Source organism: Macaca nemestrina, chromosome 3 (assembly GCF_043159975.1).
Source record: "Macaca nemestrina isolate mMacNem1 chromosome 3, mMacNem.hap1, whole genome shotgun sequence".
NCBI lineage: Eukaryota > Metazoa > Chordata > Mammalia > Primates > Cercopithecidae > Macaca > Macaca nemestrina.
In genome coordinates, this window is record NC_092127.1 from 32,843,700 (window position 1) to 32,868,175 (window position 24,476).

The following is a 24,476-nucleotide window of genomic DNA, read 5'->3' on the forward strand; positions in this document are numbered from 1 at the left end:
CAGCCTGTGCCTGGCCAGTAGTGACATTTTTAAACTGGGTGATTCTTTGTTCTGTCCTGTTTAGTTGGAGAACTATCATGTAATGGTTAAGAATATGAGCTCTGGGTGGGGCGCTGTGGCTCACACCTATAATCTCAGCACTTTGGGAGGACAAGGCAGGCAGAACACCTGAGGTCAGGAGTTTGAGACCAGCCTGACCAACACAGAGAAACCTCGTCTCTGTGCCTGTAATCCCAGCTACTCGGGAGGCTGAGGCAGGAGAATCGCTTGAACCTGGGAGGCAAAGGTTGCAGTGAGCCAAGATTGCACCATGGCACTCCAGCCTGGGCAACAAGAACAAAACTCCATCTCAAAAAAAAAAAAAAAAAATATGAGCTCTGAAGCTTAGAGTAAGATTTCTTCTCCAGGTCTATTACTCTTACCTCTAAGAGTTTTCCCTTGTTACGTAATTTCTGTGTATGTCTAAGGTGGGTATAATAACAGTAACCAGATGGGGTTGTGTTTGAAGATTGGATGAGTTGATATTTATGAAGTTTCTGGTTAATTGTATGCATTACATGTTGATGTTTATGTTTATTATTGTATATGAATATTTTAGAAGGCTTATTGTGATTTTGATAAAAATAAATTCATGCCTTTTTGTCAATCAGTAATGTTGTATGTGCTTCCTCATATAGTATTCACACTTTATTGGTTAAATTTATAACTACGCACTTTTTTTTTTTTTGAGATGGAGTCTCGCTCTGTCGCCCAGGCTGGAGTATAGTGGCATGATCTCAGCTCACTGCAAGCTCCGCCTCCTGGGTTCACGCTATTCTCCTGCCTCAGCCTCCTGATCATCTGGGACTACAGGCATCCACCACCACGCCTGGCTAATTTTTTGTAATTTTAGTAGAGACAGGGTTTCACCGTGTTAGCTAGTATGGTCTCGATCTCCTGACCTTGTGATCTGCCCGCCTCAGTCTCCCAAACTGCTGGGATTACAGGCCACTTTTTAAATTTCACTGTGAAAGACATTTTTATCCCTATTCAAATGGTTTTGTTTTTCTCTGTCATAAAGAAAAAATTTTTATATTTGTATATTGGTGCTATATTCAGTCCCTTTACTGAATTCCCTTATTAGTTCCAGATAGATTATAAAAGCCAGAAATTTTGGAATCATTTTTGACCCCTGTCATTCTCTTATACCCCACACTAAGTTCTGTCAAATCTACCTTAAAAGCATATCCACACTGGCAGCCAGGCATGGTGGTTCAAGCCTATAATCGCAGCACTTTGAGAGGCCAAGGCAGGGAGATCAGTTAGCTCGAGACCAGCCTGACGAACATAGAGAAACCCTGTCTCTGCTAAAAATACAAAAAATTAGCCAGGCCATGGTGGTGCACACCTGTAATCTTGGCTATGCCAGAGCCTGAGGAATGGGAATCACTTGAAGCCAGGAGGCAGAGGTTGCAATGAGCCAAGATCATGCCACTGTACTCCAACCTGGGCAACAGAGCAAGACCCTGTCTCAAAAAGATAACTTAAAATAAATATACATACAGAGTGGTGGTTCACATCTGTAATTCCAGCACGTTGGGTGGCCGAGGTGGGTATATCACTTGAATCCAGGAGTTTGAAACCAGCCTGGGGAATATAGTGAGACCCCTATCTCTACAAAAAGTTACAAAAAAAAAAAATTCAGGTGTGATGCCTCGCACCTGTAGTCCCAGCTGCTTGCGAGGCTGGGATGGGAAGAATTGCTTAAGCTCAAGAGATGGAAGCTGCAGTGAGCTGTAATTGCACCACTGCACTCCAGCCTGTATGACAGAGTGAGGCTGTTTCAAAAAAAATTGTATACTCACACTCTCACACACATTCACACACACACACACACACAACATGCAACATTCCTTGGGATGTCTCAACTTTCATACTATATATACTCCAAGCCATCTTGTCCCACTCCTGAATTATTGCCAGGCTCTTCTAGCCTCTGTGCTTACCCAACCACAATCTGTTCTCATGGGAATCTATTATTAACTAAGGATCGTTTGTCCCTTCTGTATCTATTACAACTTTTTATCTTATTCTGTTACTAAAACAGCTAGAGCCTTTTTCCAAAATATTGGAAACTAATGGTGAGAATGGCCAGCCCTAACTTTGCTCTGACTTTAATGAGAATGACCTTTAATTTGATCCAATATAATGCCTGTAGTTTCTGTTAAATAATGTTTTTACCTTGATTTGAAATTTTATGCTATTCACAGTTTACCCAGTTTTTATCTAAGTTGTTGATTTTATTACATTGTTTCAGTGTTTATGAGTGTGATCATACAGCTTTTCTCCTCTTACTATTCTGAAGGGTCATTCTTAGTTCATCTTCATATTCATGAACTAAAGCCATACTCAGTCATGAAGTATTACAGGCATACCTTGGAGATATTGTTGGTTAGGTACCAGCTCACTGCAATAAAGCAAATATCACAGTTAAAATCACATGAATATTTTAGTTTCTCAGTACTTATAAAACTTACGTTTACACAATACTGTAGTCTATTAAGTATGCAGTAGCGTTATATCAGAAATTTGAGTTGTCATCTTTTTGCTCACATCCTGCCTCAATGTGGTGGCTGCTGACTGATCATGGTGGTGCTTATTGAAGGCTGGAGTGGCTGTGGCAGTTTATTAAAATAGGACAACAATGAACTTTGACATGTTGATTGATTCTTACTTCCATGAAATATTTCTCTGTAGCATTCAGTGCTATTTGCTAGCCTTTTACCCACAGTAGAACTTCTTTCACAATTGTAGGTCAGTTCTCTCAGACCCTGCTGCTGCTCTATCAACTAAGTTTATGGAATATTCTAAATCCCTTGTTGCCATTTCAACAATGTTCATGGCATCTTCACCAGGAAAAATTTCAACCTTGAGGAAACAATTTGTTTACCCATCCATAAGAAGCAACTCCTCATTCGTTCAATGTTTATCATGAAATTGCAGCAATTCATTTACCTCTTCAGGTTCAACTTCCAATTCTAGTTCTCTTGCTATTTCCACCACCTGTGCAGTTACTTCCTTCACCAAAGTCTTGAACCTCTCAGATTTATCCGTGAAGATTGGAACTAGTTTCTTCCAAACTCCTGTTAATGTTGATATGTTGACCTCCTCCCATCAGTCACAAATGTTAATGGCATCCAGAATGGTGAATCCTCTCCAGATTTTCAGTTTACTTTGCTCAGATTCACCAGAGGAATTACTATCCATGGCAGCTATTACCTTATGAAATATGTTTCTTACGTAATAAGACTTAAAAGTCAGAATTACTCCTTGGCCCATGGACTGCAGAATAGATGTTGAGTTAGCAGGCATGAAAACATAAATCTCCTTGTATGTACATCTCCATCAGAGCTCTTGAGTGACCAAGTGTATTGTCAATGAGCAGTAATATATTGAAAGAATCTTTTTTTCTGAGCAGTAGTAAGTTTAAAATATTTAGGAAACCATGCTGTAAACAAATGTGCCATCATCCAGGCTTTGTTGTTCCATTGATACAGCATAGGCAGAGTAGACTTAGCGTAATTCTTAACAGCCCTAGCATTTTTGGAATGGTAAATGAGCATTAGCTTCAACATAAAGTCACCAGATGCATTAGCCCCTAACAAGGGAGTCAGCCTGTCCTTTGAAACTTTGAAGTCATTCTCTAGCTATCAAAGTACTAGATGTTATCTTCTTCCAATAGAAGACTGTTTCATCTACACTGAAAATCTGTGTTTTAGCATATCCACCTTTATCAGTTATCTTAGCTAGATCTTCTGGATAACCTGCTACAGCTTCTTCGTCAGTACTTGCTGCTTAACCTTGCAGTTTTATGTTATGAAAATGGCTTCTCTCATTTAACCTCATGAAGCAACCTCTCTTAGCTTCCAGCTTTTCTTCTGTAGCTTCCTTACCCTTCTCACCTTCATAGAATTGAAGAGAGTTAGGGTTTTGCTCTGGAATAGGCTTTGGCTTAGGAATGCTGTGGCTGGTTTGATTTTTCTATCCAGGCCACTCACACTTTCTCCAACTCAGCAATGGAGCTGTTTTCCCTTCTTATCATTAGTGTCCTCACTGGAGTAGTGCTCATCATTTCCTTCAAGAACTTTTCTTTTGCAGTCACAACTTGTCTAACTGGTGCAAGAGACCAGGCGTTCATCCTGTCTTGGCTTTCAACATGCCTGCCTCAGTAAGCGACATTCTTTCTAGCTTTTGATTTAAAGTCAGACAGTGACTCTTTCACTTGAACTCTTAGAGGCCGTTTTAGGGTTATTAATTGGCCTTATTCCAATATTCTTGTATCTCAGGGAATAAGGAGGCTCAAGGAGAGGGAGAGGGAAGGAGAACAGCCGGTCTCTGGAGCAGTCAGAACACATCCATTTATTAAGTTCACCATCTTATATAAATTCAGTCTGTGGCACCCAAAAACAATTAGTAACATCAAAGATCACTGATTGTAAATCACCATAACATATATAGTAATTATGAAAAAGCTTAAAATAATTGTGCAAATTACCAAAATGTGACACGGGGACACAAAGTTAGCACATGCTGTTAGAAAAAAAATGGCTTCCGTAAGACTTACTTTTGATGACACAGGGTTGCCATAAACTTTCAACTTGTAAAAAATGCAGTATCTGTGAAGTGCAAGAAAACAAGTTATGCCTGTATATCTTTTAATCAAATCATCTTTTAATCAAATCATATTTGATTAAATTTTACTTGGGAATTTTTGCATTTTATTCTATTTAAGAGTGATATTAGTCTTAATTTTTAATATCTAGTATTGCCATTTCAAAGAACCCTGATGCAAGATTTAGCCTAGGTTGGTTTGTTGGTTGGTTTGTTTGTTTGGAGATGGAACCTTGCTCTTGTTGCCCAGGCTGAAGTGCAGTGGTGTGATCTCAGCTCACTGCAACCTCTGCCTTCTGGGTTCAAGCAATTCTCCTGCCTCAGCCTCCCAAATAGCTGTGATTACAGGCACCCGCCACCACGCCTGGCTAATTTTTGTACTTTTAGTAGTGATGGGGTTTCGCCATGTAGGCTAGGCTGGTCTGAAACTCCTGACCTCAGGTGATCCACCCACCTCAGCTTCCCAAAGTGCTGGGATTACAGGCGTGAGCCACCGCGCCCAGCGCTAGCCTAGCATTTTAAAAAGTAGTGGGGAAGATAGCTGCACTCATTAATTTTTTCAATTGTTTATATAAAATTGGAATGATATGTTCTTTTAGAGTTAAATAGCACTCTTCTATGAAACTCCATGTTACTGCATCTTTTTTCTTAAGAGAGAGGGAGACAGAATCTTTCCATGTTGCCCAAGCTAGTCTTGCACTCCTGACCTCCCAAGCAATCCTTGACAGTCCTTTTCATTTCTTCTAGAGTTATTAGTCTCTTAACTTTTTCTTTTTCAGTAAATATTGGTAATTTACATTTTCTTAGTCATCCATTTTATCTACTTTTTTAGGTTTAATTAGCATAAAGTTACGTAAAACATACTTATACTTTTAAAATATATTCTTATCTGTGATTATATCTTCTTCCTCATTGCTAACTTGGTAAACTCTCGATTTATTCTCTCTCTCTAACCCCTTGTTGAGAATCAGCTTTTTGTTTTAATTCTGAATTTTAACTTTAATTTTGATTATATTTTTTTTTAAGTTTTCTTTTATTATTATTATTATACTTTAAGTTCTAGGGTACATGTGCATAACGTGCAGGTTTGTTACATATGTATACTTGTGCCATGTTGGTGTGCTGCACCCATCAACTCATCAGCACCCATCAACTCGTCATTTACATCAGGTATAACTCCCAATGCAATCCCTTCCCCCTCCCCCCTCCCCATGATAGGCCCCGGTGTGTGATGTTCCCCTTCCCGAGCCCAAGTGATCTCATTGTTCAGTTCCCACCTATGAGTGAGAACATGCAGTGTTTGGTTTTCTGTTCTTGTGATAGTTTGCTGAGAATGATGGTTTCCATCTGCATCCATGTCCCTACAAAGGACACAAACTCATCCTTGTTTATGGCTGCATAGTATTCCATGGTGGATATGTGCCACATTTTCTTAATCCAGTCTGTCACTGATGGACATTTGTGTTGATTCCAAGTCTTTGCTATTGTGAATAGTGCCGCAATGAACATACGTGTGCGTGTGTCTTTATAGCAGCATGATTTATAATCCTTTGGGTATATACCCAGTAATGGGATGGCTGGGTCATATGGTACTTCTAGTTCTAGATCCTTCAGGAATCCTTATAGCTTTTGTCTTTATTAATTTTCACCTGATATTTTCTTTTGATTTGCTTAATTTTTCTAGCTTTGTAAGTTGACCTCATGGTTTATATATTTGTAGGTTTTTTAGTAATAACATAATTTTAAATGATTAGTTTCTCTCCACATAACATTTGTAAGCATTTCTCACAAGTAGAACTCTTCATGGTTTCATGAGAATTACCCATTCATGTGTTGTGAGTCCTGTGAAGCATGCCTGTTGGTTTTACTTACACATTTCCATGTGGGTTTAAAACTCTTCATAAAGAATTTAGAGTGGCTGTTCATAAATATTACTGAATTAATTAAAATATCTATAAAATTTATAGGCCCAAATTACCAAGTTGACTACTCAGTTTTATCTGTACAGCCCTAATATTTCTCCAGTCGCTGAACAAGACCATTTGGCCAATCCAAATACAGATACAGAAATTCTCTGCAGTTAGGCCTTAAAATAAAGCAGATATAATTATATAGGCATATTTTAAATATAATAAGCAGTATGGCTTAGCACTTAAGAGCATGGGCTCTAAGATTTGATTCCTGAAAGTGAAGCTTTTGCTTTACAGTTAGTTGCTGGTGTGACCTTGGCCAAGTTACTTTGCTTTTCTATATTTTGTAACTAATAGACTGGATGGAGGAAAAGTGTTAATTTTTATGATTATTGTGAGGATTAAATGAGTTACTATATAAAAAGTGCATTAGAAAAACAGTGTCTGCCACATAGGAATCACTTAATAAATGTAATTATTATTTTTTTTAAATTACTTTTATTATAATTTAAAGCATAGATAAACAATTTGCTGTCGAAGTGGGAATCTAAAACTTCTATTTTTGTGTACCAGTTGCATTCTGCTAGATTAAAATATAAGCCAATGCCCACTGGAGAATGTTTGTCATCTTCTTAATTTTATTACCTTTCTCAACAGGCTCAGACTCCAGTTGACATTTGCAGGGCTGGGCCTTTTTAAAATCCACATTCATCTGCTGGCAGGGTTTCACACTACCGACAGGTTTGATAATTCATGGGGTAGATTTAATTGACAGGGTTTTAGTTAGCATGAACTAGAAACAGCCTGTTTTGCAGGCTTGGTTTATTTTTGCTGAAAGAAGCTGAGTGTCAGACAATTATGTTTACTAATGAATTCATTTCTTGGGTATACTCCTTAAAATTCTCAGGAGTAAGAAGGACGTCCTCATGGCCTCAGTTTTTTAATTCCCACATGAGAACGAAAATTTTGTCTACAACACCAGACTTGTTTGTTAAACATAAAAGAACATAAATCCTCCACAGATCCCCAGGGGTGTGTTAGAGAAAGGGAGTGATCATTATAAACCACTTAGCCCTGTATGCTCTGTATCATGTTGCCATGAGAAAGTGATGTTTGATTGGCTCATAAAATAGTTTTAGTAAATCCTTTAAATACTGACGTGGGCAATTGTGCACATTGGAAATTAATACCTGAGAGCGTATTATAAGGATTACCGTGTCTCCAGAACAGTCACCTAGGCATGTGTAGATTTCTGAATGTAAGGATGACTGTCTTTTGTGATTTCACTTTGATGTGTCAGTACTGCTCAGTTTTATCATCCCCCTTTCATTTGGCTATGGCCCACAGATATGTTTTTCATCATTGTTTTCTCTCTTCATTCTCTCCTTGATGTTTGAGCTGTTAGCATACATCAGCCAACCAACCTTTGCTATGAATCTCATATTCTGCCAATGGTGTTGTGTCAGAAAATAAGAGAAATACCAAGTTGTTAAAGCAGACGACTTGATTTAATGCATTATTATTTTTCTGTCCTCACTTTGCATTCCCAAACAAGTTGAAAGGAAATATGGAATCAAGTGGCAATGGTGTGTGTCTGTGTGTGTGTAAATAATTATTTCATTAATAACTTTAAATTCCATAGACATCTTAATAGTTATTGTGTATGACCATAAAAATTAATGGTAGAATAATTGCATGAATTTTAGAATTTTATATTTTTGTGTGACACGAGTTCTGAGAAAATCTCGAAATGCCTAATTTACTATGAAACAATTAGTAGCATGTGCTAAGTTCTACTGTTTTATAGACAAAGAACACAGCACCTTATTAGATGTTAATTTCATTTAAACTTTATGGAGTACAAAACCATATAGATTTTTCAAAGCACTGTCATAAATATATGCACTAGACTTGCATGAGCATGTAAGAATTAGTTGCCAGCTGTCTCGCTGCAAATCCAGAAATTTTCATAAGGATTATTTTCTAAATAGTATCAAATTCAGTTGGAAATCTTCATGAAATAATAATAATATGCTTATCACCCTTCTCCTGTTTACAGGACAGTGGATTTTGTATCGACATCAATTAGATAAGGCACAAGTTAAGATATTTTTGTTCTTAATGAAGTGTTAACATTTTAATCTAGATATTTCTGTCCTTAAAACCCTTTTAAAAAAACTTTTAAAGAAGTTACAGATCATATAACATATGAGGTAGTTTATCTTTAAACAGAAATAAAAAGAAAATTATATAAAGTAAAGTAGCTATGTGAGATGTTAATTTTAGACTTCCTGAAGAGAATATTATTTTCTCTTTAGATAAATGCTTTTTATATTAGAAAAATTAAAATGGTTATTTTGAAAAATGGTCTCAAGAAAATTTTGTACACAGTGTGTTCTGCTGAAGCAGTTTATGCCAAATCCAATGATACTTTTTAGTTTTCACCTCTTTGGTCTTTCTTTGGCACTTGGCATTATTGACCACTCCTGCTTCAGGTGAAATTCTCTCTTCTCTCTTACCTTAACCTCTGCACCCTCCCTCACAGTTGCTTCCCTCTTATTTCCCTGACTGCTTCTTCTCAGGATGCTTTTGTTAAAGGATCTTTTCTTTTGACCCACACTTGAAACGTTACTGTTTCCTCAGATTCCTCGAACATGTGGTGATTACATGTCTGTGTTACTCCCCTATACGAAACCTCCAGTGGCTCTGCCTCTTAAGTGCAAGGGTGGCCAACTCAGATGCCAAAGGGCAAATATAAGTAAATGAAGATAATCTGGATTTTTTTAAATCATAGAAAGTAGATGGGGATTTTTAAAACCTAGAAGGAACACGCCTCATGTAAAGCTTTTTTCATTTAGTCCCAGCCTCAGTTGCTGTGAGGCCAAGTATTCATTCCTTCACTCACCAAATACTGACACAGGGTTTACTATGTGCCTGGGATGTAGGTGCTCAGGATAAGACAGTAAAGTAAACAAAGATATCTACTTTGCTGAAGCTGACACGAATTCTGGAGAGGAGCCCTCGTGGAGTCACACGAAGCTAATGACATTTATTATTACCAGATCTTCAATTTTTTTAAAACCAAACATCCAGGTTTTCTATGAAATTCCATTTTGTAAAATATTGACAAAATTTTTAAAGAGACATCGAGCCCATTGGAATTGTACCTACATGTTTTCAATATTGGCCTACCAAATAACAATTTAACATCTTATTACCATGCAATACCAAAACCTTCTCACCTGCATCTATTTGTCCACCTTGATCTCCATCTGATTTTTGTTTCCCACCCTCAATTCACAATTGACCATGCTTAGCCCTTTCTTTCTTCTATTACATCGTATGTATTGTACTTATTGCTAGATTGCATTTTCATCCCCCACCCCATTCACCCCTTGTCAATCCATACTCATTGAAAGCCCAAATGTGAAGTCCTTTGTAAGCTGACCTTCATCTCACTGTATAAAATTACTCTCTTTCTTCTACTATTCCACAGTATTTCTTACATACTCTAATTAGAGCACTTACCAATGTGTTTTATGGACCCAGAACGCAAAAAAGCTATAGTTTTGTGTTTGTATCCTGAGAATCTAGCAGAACAGTTTGCGCCAAATCAGTGCTTCATAAATCCCTGTCGAATGAGTGGTGGTAGCCTGCATCGCACAGGCTCACCTCCCAAGCACAGAACAAGCAGAACAAATGAATAGAAGCTTTGTTTCACGTGTAGACAACCCTGATATAAAAACTACCATTTGATAAAAATGATAATTATCAACTTTTCTACCAGATAGATCTGAAATATCTACGTACGTCTGCTATACCCAGCATCCCCAAACCACACACACACACCGTCCAACCCTTCCACATCCCGCACACACATACGCTAAAACTCCTGGAATGGTTATACTGTCTGGCTTATGTATATGTAACTTATAACCCTGGACTTCTCACGTGATGTAGCAAAATCACATCTTCTCTTTGTCTTTGTGTTTTCTTATTCACTGCTTTTAAACTTCTAAGGTTATGTTAAAAGGTAGGTGTGCAGAGGTGGGAGGGGTGCAGGACAGAGATGGGAGACAAACTTTCTTGAGTGGCAACTCTGTGCAAAGAGTGTTTTAGGTGCTGCACATGTGCTGTCCCATTTTTCCTTTCTTCACATATCTCTGAGTTAGGTAGCAGTTTTCCCAGTTTACCAGTGAGGAAAATGGAGCTGAAGTAGTTTAAGTTCCATGCCATAAGAGAGTTCTAGATACTTCAGATTTATAAGTATAATTGTTTCATTATACACTTTGTCTTTTTTCAGCAACTTTTTCTTTTGTATGTTTAATACTACATAAAATGTAGTGTTTTTGGTAGTCTGGTATCTACTGAACTTAAAATTTTGAAAAAAATCTATCGGTGGTTTACAACCGTGTCAGACTTCCTTTTAACAAAAGTTTTGCAATGCCCTGTTTAATATTCTGAAATGCAATTCATAAAAGCAATTATCTATCTATATGCAAAATTGTTTTAAAAATATATTGCCTGCATGTTATATAAATCTATAACAAAGTAATTTATTTTAAAATAACGTGTTTCAGTATATAAATGAACAGTAACAATTACCCCAGAAAAATAAAGGAAGATGTCAGCATCTTTTAAGTAGACTCATTGTGAATAACAGCTATAAATATAGACTAATATGAATATGTTTGTTTTAGTTGGAATGAAAATAGTATAACCAGCATTCCTGTTAGTGACATGTTTTTCCAAGTGAGTAACTCTTAGTAAAGTTATAAACAAAATACAGAAAATTCCCTCAGCTTACTCTATAGTTGACTTTCTTGAAAATTTACCTTACCTAAAGCAGTGCAAAATATATATGCGTTTATACATGAGATGATGTAAGTTTCCAAACTTAGATGACCCGTAGTAGAAATTGCACCTGCATGAAATGTCCAGTGAAATATTTGAAAGGCATGGAGGACATGGGGCAAATACTCATTTTCAGAACTTTCCAGTGTTGAGTTTTTGTGGACCTTGCCTGCTACATTTCAGTCACGCCCTTCTCACCCCCAATCATTGAGACAACCTAAAATGTTTCTACAGATTTCCGAAACACTCTGTCATGGGGCAGCACTGGTCTCAGGGAGCACCACTGATCCAAACCTTCCAAGCCAAAAGTTGACACGTGTTTAAAACAATCACTTATTCCTCTGTTTAAGATACTGTGTGTAGGGAAATATAAAATAGAAATATGTAAGAACTGGTTCCTTTCTTCAAGGATTAACAGCCTAAGAAGATGGATCACTTATACACATATGTGGTTAGTTAGAAATATGTGTTTATCAAAAAGAGAAAGATGACAGTAAGCTGAGAACACCCAGGAAGGTCACAGAAAGGAAGAATGGTACCAAGTGAGGTACGAAAGATACGTATACAATGAAGTAGCTCTAGGAAAGCTTGCATCACTGATGGGGAAAGAGAGCCAAGGCCCCTGGCTGGATGAAAGAGTTACTCTCAGAAAATAAAGTAATAATAGGTATTAAAGGTGGAGTCACAGTGTCATGTCCAAATGAAAATTATATTCAATAATTCATGAATTGAATGTCAGATATGGTTGCTCCTTACAAAATGTTTAAGTTTTAGGATAGTTATTTAGTGAATTTGGAATTCATAAATAGAAAAACTAAGGACTCCAAATAGACTCATATTTCTTTAACTTGGGACTCATTTTCAGTTGTGTCTCTTCTTTAGAGTACTTAATTACATGCTCCCAGTTTAATTTTGGATTAACTCATTGCCGTGGTCCATGAAGTCATAGCATTCACAGACAGGAAACTTGTAATTGCCAGAATAACAGATTATGAAATGATGTCTTTTCCCCTTTGTCTTTTTGCAGGTATGATTTTGTAGAAGTTGAGGAACCCAGTGATGGAACTATATTAGGGCGCTGGTGTGGTTCTGGTACTGTACCAGGAAAACAGATTTCTAAAGGAAATCAAATTAGGATAAGATTTGTATCTGATGAATATTTTCCTTCTGAACCAGGGTTCTGCATCCACTACAACATTGTCATGCCAGTAAGTACCACTTTGAGATCCCCTTATTTAACTCGATCAGCTCTTTGTTTATTTTTATTTTTCTCCTCTTACACATGAGAATCAGAAAAAAAATCAGAAAACGAACCTAGCTGGGATTTCTTTTTTATGTAAATAAAAACTCTGTACATGCCAAGCCAGCAATTAATTAGGCAAATTAGAAAATATAAAATCAATATTTACCATTTTATATTATATTTATATTGTATTGTTAAGCAGAAATTTCCCTTTTTGATTGCTCCGGAGTCTATGAAATATTATCTAGGCAACTGATTAAATAAAGAAAATTTAAGTATTAGTTAAGGGTATAGCTAAAAAGAAACAATAAAATGCAAACAGAATTTTGAAAATAATTTATTCATTTAGTAATAGTAGAATCATTTATCATGTATTGTTGAAGTTAAAGGAGAAATCTCTGAAGTATGTTATAAATGTCATAACTTGTGTATAAGTTTTGAACTTTGGTCAGTTTTCTTATGTAGATTATTTAAGATATCCCAAATTGTATTCCATTCTGAAATACTTTTTGCCAGTATGTATTCTGTACCATTTTCTTTGTTACTTTCCAATTTTTTTTTTTTTTTTTTTTTGGGATAGAGTCTCGCTCTGTCACCCGGGCTGTAGTGCAGTGGCCAGATGTCAGCTCACTGCAAGCTCCGCCTCCCAGGTTCACGCCATTCTCCTGCCTCAGCCTCCCGAGTAGCTGGGACTACAGGCGCCCGCCACCTCGCCCGGCTATTTTTTTGTATTTTTTAGTAGAGACGGGGTTTCACCGTGTTAGCCAGGATGGTCTCGATCTCCTGACCTCGTGATCCTCATGACCTCGGCCTCCCAAAGTGCTGCGATTACAGGCTTTCCAAAATTTTTTAAAGTTCAATATAATACTTTAATATTTTTAAATTTAAATTTAATAAAATGTAACAAACAATTCTACCTATAAATAAAAAATGTTAATGATAGACAGAAATGTATGTTTTTATTAGATAATAGTTTAATACCGATTATTTGCTTGATTAAAGCCACTAAGAATCTATTTAATATACTTTTACAGTATCTTGTTTCACAGAACTTAGTGAGTTAAATATTTTTTAGGCTAGGGTGGCCTTGAGGGCTATGGGTACACTTTCACAAAGTGAAATATTTCTCAAATATTTAAATATGGAATATATTAAATTGTAGTAAAAAACACACTAGCAAGTCTTTGTGAGAGCAAAGGTTTTTATTCATCCCAAACATGTGACAAAATAACTTTAAATTAAGGATATTATTTCTATTTTAAATGAACTTCTCTCCATATTATATTAATTTAAATGTGTATAAATAGCAATCTACTGTCCTCCTATGGAATAAAACACAAAAGCTAAAATGTATAAATATCACCACTAAAGGGTTTTTTTTTTCTGATTTTATGACTACATAGATTTTCTGGTTTTGTAACCCAAGGAGTTATATGCATTAAATCAAATATGTAAAGATAAATGCATACTATATGTATGTACTACACATATACATAGTGGACATAGTGTATGTATGGTATTTATAGTAGCTAGCTCAGATCTGAGCACATAATAGTCTCTCAATAAATACTTGAATGCTGAGTTGATCGTGCAATTCAGTCACCCAGCTTAACTAATAGAGGATTTACTCTATGTGTGTGAATGTTGTCAGATTCATGAGCCTTGTGATGAAGTAAGAACCCAACGGTTGATTGAAAGTGCCATCCATCCTCTTGGCTAAGAAAGGCCTTGTCACCAGGGTTGACCTATTATCAGAGATTCTCTGTGACTGAGACCAGACACCACATCTGGGAGACTTTAGGCCAAATGTATGTCATTGGTTCCATTGTTGGAATTGAATTCACCACATTTTTAAATGATTGTTGAAATGGATTGGTAAATTGTCAGTATGGACTTCAGTGGGCTATTGTTGACTCTCCTGGCCTCTATTGAGCCAGGCTTTGTGTGGCAACTACGTTGACCTATACTGGGCCGTAGATAATGGAGATAAGTGGGGAGAAAAGGCATAGGAGTTCTTGTAGTTAAACTATGTTTAGGAAAACAATAGGCTTTTGGACTGGAAGAAACAGGAGAGCATGAAGGTAGGACCCTACAGTGCCTAATAAGTATAACTTGGTGATTTTAATTTTTAAGATTGCTGTCTGGAGAAATTACATGAATTTTTACAATCTCACAAGCTTTGGTTTTTCTGTGTTTAAATTTACTTTGACAATTAACCTGCCATTTCTTCACCTGTCCTTTGCCTTGGTTCCATATATCCATTCATCTCTCTACTTACCACCACATTCATTCTACTCTTAATAAACTGCCTGCAGAAGGGTGAGATCTGATGAGTTAGAATTTGACAAGTGGTTATGCTGTGGAGCCTTGCAGAATGTTTTGAATTATCATTGTGTACTCCTAAATTACACTCCTCCCTCCATGCACCGCCTCCACTACCCACACTTTACTAACAGGGTGCAATCCATCAATCTTATCTATGTATCAGATTAATGAAAGCCTAAAGCAAGAAAGTGTGCCTCTTGGACAGCCGACTTAAAAGTTCTTGAGGCATTTGCTCGGGTCCCTCCAAGCTCCTGGATGATCTCTGATGCTTTTATTTTTCTTTTTGCTCTGGATAAACTTCCTATCAGCACACTCAGTTCCCCAGAGGCAACGGTCTCATTGATTAGAAACCTGCCTCTGCAAAATGCCACTATAGGTTCCACTGGCCACAATGATTTCTTTGTAATCATAAAAATAATATTAACTACTAGTTTATAATAGACAATTAACTTTCTGCATTGGGATTTGGCAGGAGTGCCTAGCACAATGCCATTCACATTGTAGCTGCTTATTAAGATTCTACTCATCTGACAAAGGGCTAATATCCAGAACCTACAAAGAACTCAAACAAATTTACAAGAAAAAAACAAACAGCCCCATCAAAAAGTGGGCAAAGGATATGAACAGACATTTCTCAAAAGAAGACATTCATACAGCCAACAGACACATGAAAAAATGCTCATCATCACTGGCCATCAGAGAAATGCAAATCAAAACCACAATGAGATACTATCTCACACCAGTTAGAATGGCGATCATTAAAAAGTCAGGAAACAACAGGTGCTGGAGAGGATGTGGAGAAATAGGAACACTTTTACACTGTTGGTGGGATTGTAAACTAGTTCAACCATTATGGAAAACAGTATGGCGATTCCTCAAGGATCTAGAACTAGATGTACCATATGACCCAGCCATCCCATTACTGGGTATATACCCAAAGGATTATAAATCATGCTGCTATAAAGACACATGCACACGTATGTTTATTGCGGCACTATTCACAATAGCAAAGACTTGGAATCAACACAAATGTCCATCAGTGACAGACTGGATTAAGAAAATGTGGCACATATACACCATGGAATACTATGCAGCCATAAACAAGGATGAGTTTGTGTCCTTTGTAGGGACATGGATGCAGCTGGAAACCATCATTCTTAGCAAACTATCACAAGAACAGAAAACCAAACACCGCATGTTCTCACTCATAGGTGGGAACTGAACAATGAGATCACTTGGACTCGGGAAGGGGATCATCACACACCGGGGCCTATCATGGGGAGGGGGGAGGGGGGAGGGATTGCACTGGGAGTTGTACCTGATGTAAATGATGAGTTGATGGGTGCTGATGAGTTGATGGGTGCAGCACAGCAACATGGCACAAGTATACATATGTAACAAACCTGCACATTATGCACATGTACCCTAGAACTTAAAGTATAATAATAATTAAAAAAAATAAATTAAACAAAAAAGATTTCATAGAAATTCAGTCATTTCATCTTAGAGTTGTCTAAAACCCACAGAGAGCTATAGTACCTTCCTATTTATTATATGTCACCTTTGTTCCTGTCACACAACAGAGATAATTCATAAACTGAAAAGCAGTAGACTCACAGTAATGACACCAGATACTCTGCTGTCCTAATACCTTAGGCTATATTACCAAAGACACATTCTTGCATTAGTTAAAGAATTGCCTGGTTTTCTTTTTAGGGAAAGCAGTGAGGAGTGGGAATTAGTGGGACATCCACTGAAGTTAAAGAATTTAGTGCATGCTAATGATTTTATAAACATTAGTATATACAGTTAACATCTGCTTTTTATAATCAACCCAATGAATATTTTGCATGCATTAATATACAGAAAAAATTTTAAGTGAGTTTAATCACATTTTTTTCTAGGACAAATTATGGGTAAAGTTGATTTTAAAATTCTTTGTATTTCACAGGTAAAGAGATAGCCCTGTAGCCTTATTTGGGAATATAAATGGATATCTGGTTCTGGTCAACATTTAATACTCCTTGGTTCTGATTACCATGTGTCTTAGAGGCAGAGTTTTAATACATTAGTTAGAATTTTCAGAAACAGTTTTTGCCACACAGGTTGCCATTAAAAATTATGTTCACCCTTGTAAGATGATTTACCCACTCTTCTTTTCCTCAATTTATGAATAATAGAACATATAGTTAAATAAGAGATGACTTGTTCGTTTGAATAAAGTGATGCTGTTCTAATATTTAAAGATTTTACATATTTATTATAAATATCAGTACTTTCCTTTTGTTAGGATTTCCATATCATTTTCTTGATTCACAGGTACTTTACAATAAGACATAAATAAAATTTTTCTCTCCATTTTTTCATTTGGTATTATAAACTAAACATAGTTTTAGAAATAACTTTAGCATAAGGTATTTACTTGAGGTTATAGCTAGTTGTAGCTTTTTAAAACAGTAGTACTAGAATGTCTACATAATTTTAAAATTATAATATTTCAATGATATTTTAGAGAATTATTTATGGAAATATTATTCTCCAGTCATGCTCCATTAATAACTAATAAAAAATAAATCCATGCAAATTGATGCCAAATGATACATACAGTGTTCAACTTTTATAGTTGTGCCTAAGGAGTTAATGTCTTTGATTTTTTTTTTCCCCTTTCTGCTAAAAGAGAGAAAAAAAAAAGACCTGGTAGATTAGCAGTGAGAGATTGTTTGGGAAGAAATGAAGCAAAACTGAAATAAAACAGTGCAAGCTTGTTTCTGTTTGGAGGCCACACACAGTGAGAGCCCAGAACACATTTCAGATCTTTTAGAAAGAAAGGAAAATTTCTTGTTTAATTTTGGAGTAATTTATAATAGATTATATATGTTTTACTCTGTGTACTGTAGCATAAGCACCATTATTTAAAATGTTAAGAAACCTAAAAAGGCTGAAATAATAACTTTTCCTCCAGAATCAAAAGACCTTATTAAAAGTTTCATTTCTCAGTTCTAAAAAGTACTGCATATTGTTTTGGTCAGAAAACTGCTTCAATTAAACCATACCTATTTTTAAGTGAAATATACAAATCTAAATATGAATTTTTAGTTATTTTAGTCTTATATTTAGAACTATTCTTCTTGAGTACAATGCTATTTGTTGTTTTTTTGATGTCTATGAGATTTGAGGATTTTCTTATTCTCCCTCCAATTTGGTTAACATGAAAAATGATTACCACTGATTTTTCTTAAATGGTTTTATTGAATATTATATTTTTCACTCTCTTAGTCTAAGGTTTCTGATCCAAAGTAATGATAATGTTTACAATAATTTATTTACTTGTTTCCATTTAATGAATATATCAGTTTAAGAGAAATAGAAGTTATAGCCAGTATGCAAATTGAGTCAATGTATATTTACCCTCTTTTTCTTTGCCTGATAAGATGGGCAGGGGATGGATGAACTGAAGAGTACTTTAACTCACGCACTTCAGTGAACCTCATCTTCTTTTAAGTTGCCTCCTAATTTGTTCTATCACTTGTATGATTTTACATTTTAAAAAGCTATGTATAATCAATGATACTTGTTTGGATATTGAATCTTGTTTATTCTTTTTATTAAATTATATACAAAGATTAAATAATAATATAGACTAGTATGTAAGTATTATAGCCACATTATAACCGCAACTGTGTGTTTTTCTTAATGGTGCTTTTGTAAATGACTTATCCAGAGTTCAGTGGGCGTACTGGCCAGCATGCCCTGTAGAAGGGTGTAGGGTTTCTGTGGGGAGGGGTTAGAAGGACACTTGATGCCTGAGGTGCTATTAAGGAATGCATGACTGATTGCCAAAGTGGTTATTAATTATGCAGGATACGGTGAACAAAGAGGCACTGAATATTGAAGTGAGAGGGGGAGAAGAGGAGGGAGGATTTTTTTTTTCATCCCTGCTGACATATGCCAGTAGGTAATTTCACTGTTAATATCATGTCAAGAAAAGTCTTAACTGAAAGCCAAATTTGCTTTTATGTTCAGGTTAAGAAAAAATCCAACCAACTCTCAAACAAGGCTTCAAATACATTAATTCACTTTCTTTCCTAGGGAAAAAAGCAGCATGCCTGGAATAAAAATACTTAGAGCAATATAATAACACCAATCCTACAGAAAAAAACATTAGTGGCAGGATGTGCTCAAGATTTTTTTAAATGTTAAATTTTCATAACTTATTGCATTGCATTACCCTATTGTTAAACCAATTCTAATAAGTCAACCTTTATTTGAAAACTTACTTAAAAATGGATTTGTATTTACCTCAAGGAGAATTAAGAGAAAATTTAGATTCTTAGAATTTTTTTGTATTTAGAGACTGGAAGAGGTATTTCAAGTACTGTTTATCTATACTGTAGTCTGAAGCACTTGTTGAATGATTAGATTTTTATTAAAATATACAATATACTTGTATATTTATGCAAGGAGTCTTGAGATGACAGTATTTTATTGCATCTAGGAAATTATATAATTGCTATAGAGACTAAACTCCTACTTGGCTAAGAATTGCTTAATGTATTTTTCAATTCTACTTCTACTCCATGGGCACAATGCTCTCTTTCATATGATGATCATGGTGTCTCTGTTTCATTTCTACTGATTCTTTTTGTTCCAGTTAATTTCTTGCTGTCTAAGAAAGAATTTCACAGATGATATGATTTGTAGTTAGAAAGAAAAAGGCAATCAGCACTATGTAGGAATGGTAAATGGCAGACAGATTATTGTAAGTCATTTTATAAGAGGGTTGTAAATAAAATCGTAGACTAATTGAAAGCTTGAGGTTTGATTGATTCATATTTTATAGCTAAAGCCACAAAGATTTAAAAGCTTGGAGATAAAATGGCAACCTCACAACTCTTTCCATCTAAACCTGATGGAAAGAGTTGTTTTCTAGAAATAAGTATGGTGCAAGTTAAAATTATAAATTACATAGTTTTTCTTCAATATTCCCACCCATTCAACACTCTAAATACCTTAATTGATCAGATATTTGTTGAGAAAATTCAAAGATGTATATAATATCACCCTTGGTCTCTGATAACTTACCTCGTTTTGGAGGAAAAAAATACATACCTGTAAAAATACAGAATGTGACTGTCATATTGAGTGGTTTGGAAAGATTTTGAGAAGGAAGATGGGAATGTGGAGAGCAGAGGGATGTCATAACCCTTAGATTAAAGAAAAAAATCAATAAGCAATCAGACAAAAACTCCAGGAGCTATTCAGTATAAATTTTTTCTCAAATGCATTATAAAAATCTCTCAAGAGCTTATTAAAAATGCTTGTTATCAGATTAGTCAGGGATCCTCATTTTCTTAGTCTGGGGTGATGCTCAGTTATCTGTATTTTCATCAGATATGCTTGGAGATTCAGTTGCTCTAAACTATAGTTTGATCAGAATACATTTGCTTTTTTTTCAACTTGCCAACATTAACAGAGTTTATTTATTTATTTATGTTTTACAGTTACTTTTATTTCAAGATTTTAGTGAATTTTTTTATATTCAAACAAATGAATTTTATATGAATAGATGGGAAACTCTGCATATTTAATACATGTGTTCTCTTTATTTTTCAGGGTTGCAAAAAGAGTGGGACTTTCCCATAAAATTAGGTAGATATATTTCAGTTTTTAGCACTTGTATGTATTGTACCAGCTCTTCCAAGCAATATATTAAAAACTATCAATTTTGTCAACTCTCAGTGGCTGTTACCCACGGAACTATGCAAGATTGTCCTCTGCCTTCTTTTCTGTTCAACACTAAACTTGTTTGATAAATCACAGATGACATAGTTCCAGCATTGAAGCACAATTCTAGAATAGATATTCATTCATTCTACAACATTAGACACTGTTAGTAAAATAAGACATTTCCAGTTGTCAAGAAATATTCTTCCATTTTCTATATTTTTTACATTTAATTTTGTCATTAATTTTGCACCTATTTCTAAATGGCAAATATTTCTCTTACATTTATTACAAAAATAGCAGTTCATACCACTTTCCACTTCCTAAATGACTTTTCTGCCTTTTGTAGGCAGGCACTTCCAATTTTTTGAACTGACTTTTTAGAATTTACCTCTATGACTCTATTTAACATGCTTTTATATCTACTTCTTCACTCTTTTACAAATTACCTATCGATTTCTCATTGGAAGATGAAACCATCTTTCACTTTCTTTCACCCTCCTGCCTTTACCACACATACAGATACTTCCCAGCACCCCATCCTCTATTATATCCTGATTATATCAAATACAAATTCATTGTGTACATTATGGTAGCTCTGTAGTCATTTTTCACAGCTGAGCCATGAACTGTATACCATGACTACATTTCTGTTTCTGTTCTTTTTATGTTTCCCTTGGAATTATTTTTTGGTTTGTATAGCTTTTATATTTCATCACTGATTCATCCTGAAACTGTTCCTCAGATTGTGTAAATCTCTTCTCAGTACAATCAGACACATTTGGTTTTCTAACAATTTCGTGTTCTTGAAGAAATCTTTGCTGCAGCCATCTGGCCTGCTCCAATGTGGACTGCTCACCCTTTAGAATGGCTGCACAGCGTCATCCTTGCAATCTCCTTCTGCCATCATCCTGACCATTCCTTTTGACATTTCCTTGCATTAGATCCTCTGTTTGCTGGATCTTTTGTCTTCCTGTGTCTCAATTTACTTCTTTGTGAACAGAGTAAAACTTCCATGAATATACTGAGAAAATGCAGCATCAGAGATAAAATTTTTGCAGTCTTGCATAACTTAAAATGCTCTAAGTATTAACCGTCAAACTTAAATGAATACTGATTAAGTCTAGAATTTAAGCTGGCCACTTAAAAGTCAATTGGACATTCTGTGCATGTGGATGGGCTTGCCCACTATTGTTTTTACTCTATTGCATGCTGGCTCAGTCAGTTTCTTGAAAACACTCTGATTCCTCTGATCTGTTTTCTAAGAGTATAAATACTGGCTACCAGTTTTCTAAACTAGAAGCTGAGTTGATTAACACCGAGATATTTGGCATTGTATACATCTAATATATATAAGTTTTTGTATATGTAAAATGTGTGTGTGTATATATACATATACATATATATATATACACACACATATATATATATACGTGTGTGTGTGTGTGTGTGTGTGTGTGTATAGGTTTCTACTCTACCTTCTCCATACCCTCAACTCTGCTTGGGTTTTCCACAGAACAAATCAGAACTGTCAGTCTTCTGCCAAGAGAAAACCAGATTTGGGGTATATGACAGTTTCGTTAACAGATTTTCAGTTGTTCGTTTATTGTTCCTTTATATATATTTGATTGCTTCTTGGCTGTGCCCCTGCCAAATTTTGCAAAGCCCACCAATCCAGTGACAACACATCAACCTCCTTTTCAGTTTTTGGAATTTTATTGCTGTTGACTCTTTTCTGATTTTCTTTGGCCTTAAGGGTGTAAACCAAAAAGTGTGTGAGACAGATCTGAATCAATTTAGAAGTTTATGTTGCCAAAGTTAAGGATATACCCAGAAGAAAACAATACAAAATCATGAAAACAGTCTGTGGCCCATGCCTTTCTCCAACAACGAAGTTGAGGGCTTCAGTATTTAAAAGGAAAAGTTGGGCTAGAGGGGAAAGAGGGAAGATATTTTAACCACATGTTGCAAGAAAAAAGGAGGAGGTAGGAAAATAGACAATTATATATTCCTCTCAGGCTCACTAATTTGGCTTTTTGTGTAACATAGGATGAACATAGAGTAGCTACCCACCTGTGGAGATATTTTGCCTTTTATCTGTCCCTATCTACTTAGGAACAAAAGGAAAAGCAGCGTCTTGTATGACTGAGGTTTCAGCTTAATTTTTTTTGCTTTTGGCATAGTGAGTTGGGGTTCTGAGTTTTTATTTTCCTTTCACAAGGGATTATGCATTTTGAAATACCTTTAAAATTAATAATTTCAGAAGAGAACAGAGCCACAATTACCATCTTTGCATTCTTTCTTTATTAGTGGAATTCGTATGTTGATGTTCCTATTAAAGATTTACTTTATATTTGATTAATACAACATTTGAAACACTGCACAAGTATATTAAGAACATAGTATGTGCCAAATGCCATGCTCTGTAAATGGCTTCCAAGGAAGAACTCTCCTTTTCCCTCCTATGGCAGATAAAATAAACTCTAGTAGGAGATGCTTTGCATGATTATGCTAATATTGTGTTTACTTTTAATGCAAGAATGGCATACATAGAGGTTGATACTGTAACCTTCCAGGGGGCTCATTTTGTCAAGTGCCCAGGTAGAGCTTGATTTATCAAGATAGGGGACTTGCATGAGAGATAGCGTTTAATGCACATAGAGCCAGCTAAACAGGGGCTGGAACTTTATTGTTACTCAAATCAGCCTCCCCAAAATTCAGAGGCTAGGGTTTGTCAAGGATAGTTTGGCAGGCAAGGGAATGGGTGCTGCTGACTGGCTGTGGATGCAGTCATAGGGGCATGGAAAATGATCCTTTTACTCTGACTCTGCTTGTCTGGGTGGAGCTATTGGTCATCAGAAATGCAAACGTCTGGAAAGACATCTAAAAGACCAGTCTTAAGTTCTACAATAATGATGCTATCTGCAAGAGTAAGTGGGAAAGTTGCAAATATCTTGTCCTTGAGAATAATGGCTCATAATCCTTTACTTCTACACCTTAAGGAAGTTCAGGCTTCTCTCACCCTCCTAACCTTTTAGTGTTTCATTCATAGTACAATGACAGTTGAGTTTGGGGAAAGGTGTATTAAAACTTAAGCTATAAACTAAATTTCTCCCAAAGTTAGCTTGGTCTAGGAATGACTAAGGGCAGTTTGGAAGTTAAAGGCAAGATGAGGATTGGTTAAATCAGAGCCCTTTCACTGTCGTAATCTTCTCACAGTTACAATTTTTGCAAAGGCAGTTTCAATATTGATGAGCTATTTAGCATATCTTGCACTCTGTTGTAACATTAATATAATGTCTAGTTGTATCCACTAGGATGCCAACCCTGCTTCATTCATAATAACATGGCAGGTGTCTCCAAACAACTTACCATATGATCCACACATTGGAGAAAATGCTACTCTCATCAGTATTCTCATAATCAATAATTGTTTACCTATTTTAGTAATGCTATTAATATATTTAAATGCTTTGAACATTAAAACTAGAGCTTTTAAAATTTTGCATCTCTCTCTAATTCAGATGACATAATTGTATTTTTATTTATTTAATATTACTTTGAAATCACATGAGTCTGATTTTATATATAACTTTCCATTTCTATGTCCTCTGATAATCTTAGAACAAAGCTAAATGATAAGTATGATTAGTGTTATATACTTCTAAAGATGTTAATTTTGAAAGGCATATATATTTTAAGCTTTTGGAAAGAAAATGTTTATTGTTATCAATTTGAAAATACTTGAGTCAGGCAGAAGAGAATGAACA

The 24,476-nt window shown here is 35.7% G+C and overlaps 1 protein-coding gene across 2 annotated transcripts in view; it reads left to right on the forward strand.

The window, feature by feature from the left end:
* Nucleotides 1-24,476, forward strand: part of LOC105488621 (platelet derived growth factor C) — a 221,262-nt gene that overhangs the window by 156,679 nt on the left and 40,107 nt on the right. For both annotated transcript variants that reach the window (XM_011752841.3, XM_071092900.1), the window contains exon 3: nt 12,442-12,622. In XM_011752841.3, the coding sequence (XP_011751143.1) occupies nt 12,442-12,622 (181 nt within the window). The remainder of the gene's footprint in view (nt 1-12,441; nt 12,623-24,476) is intronic.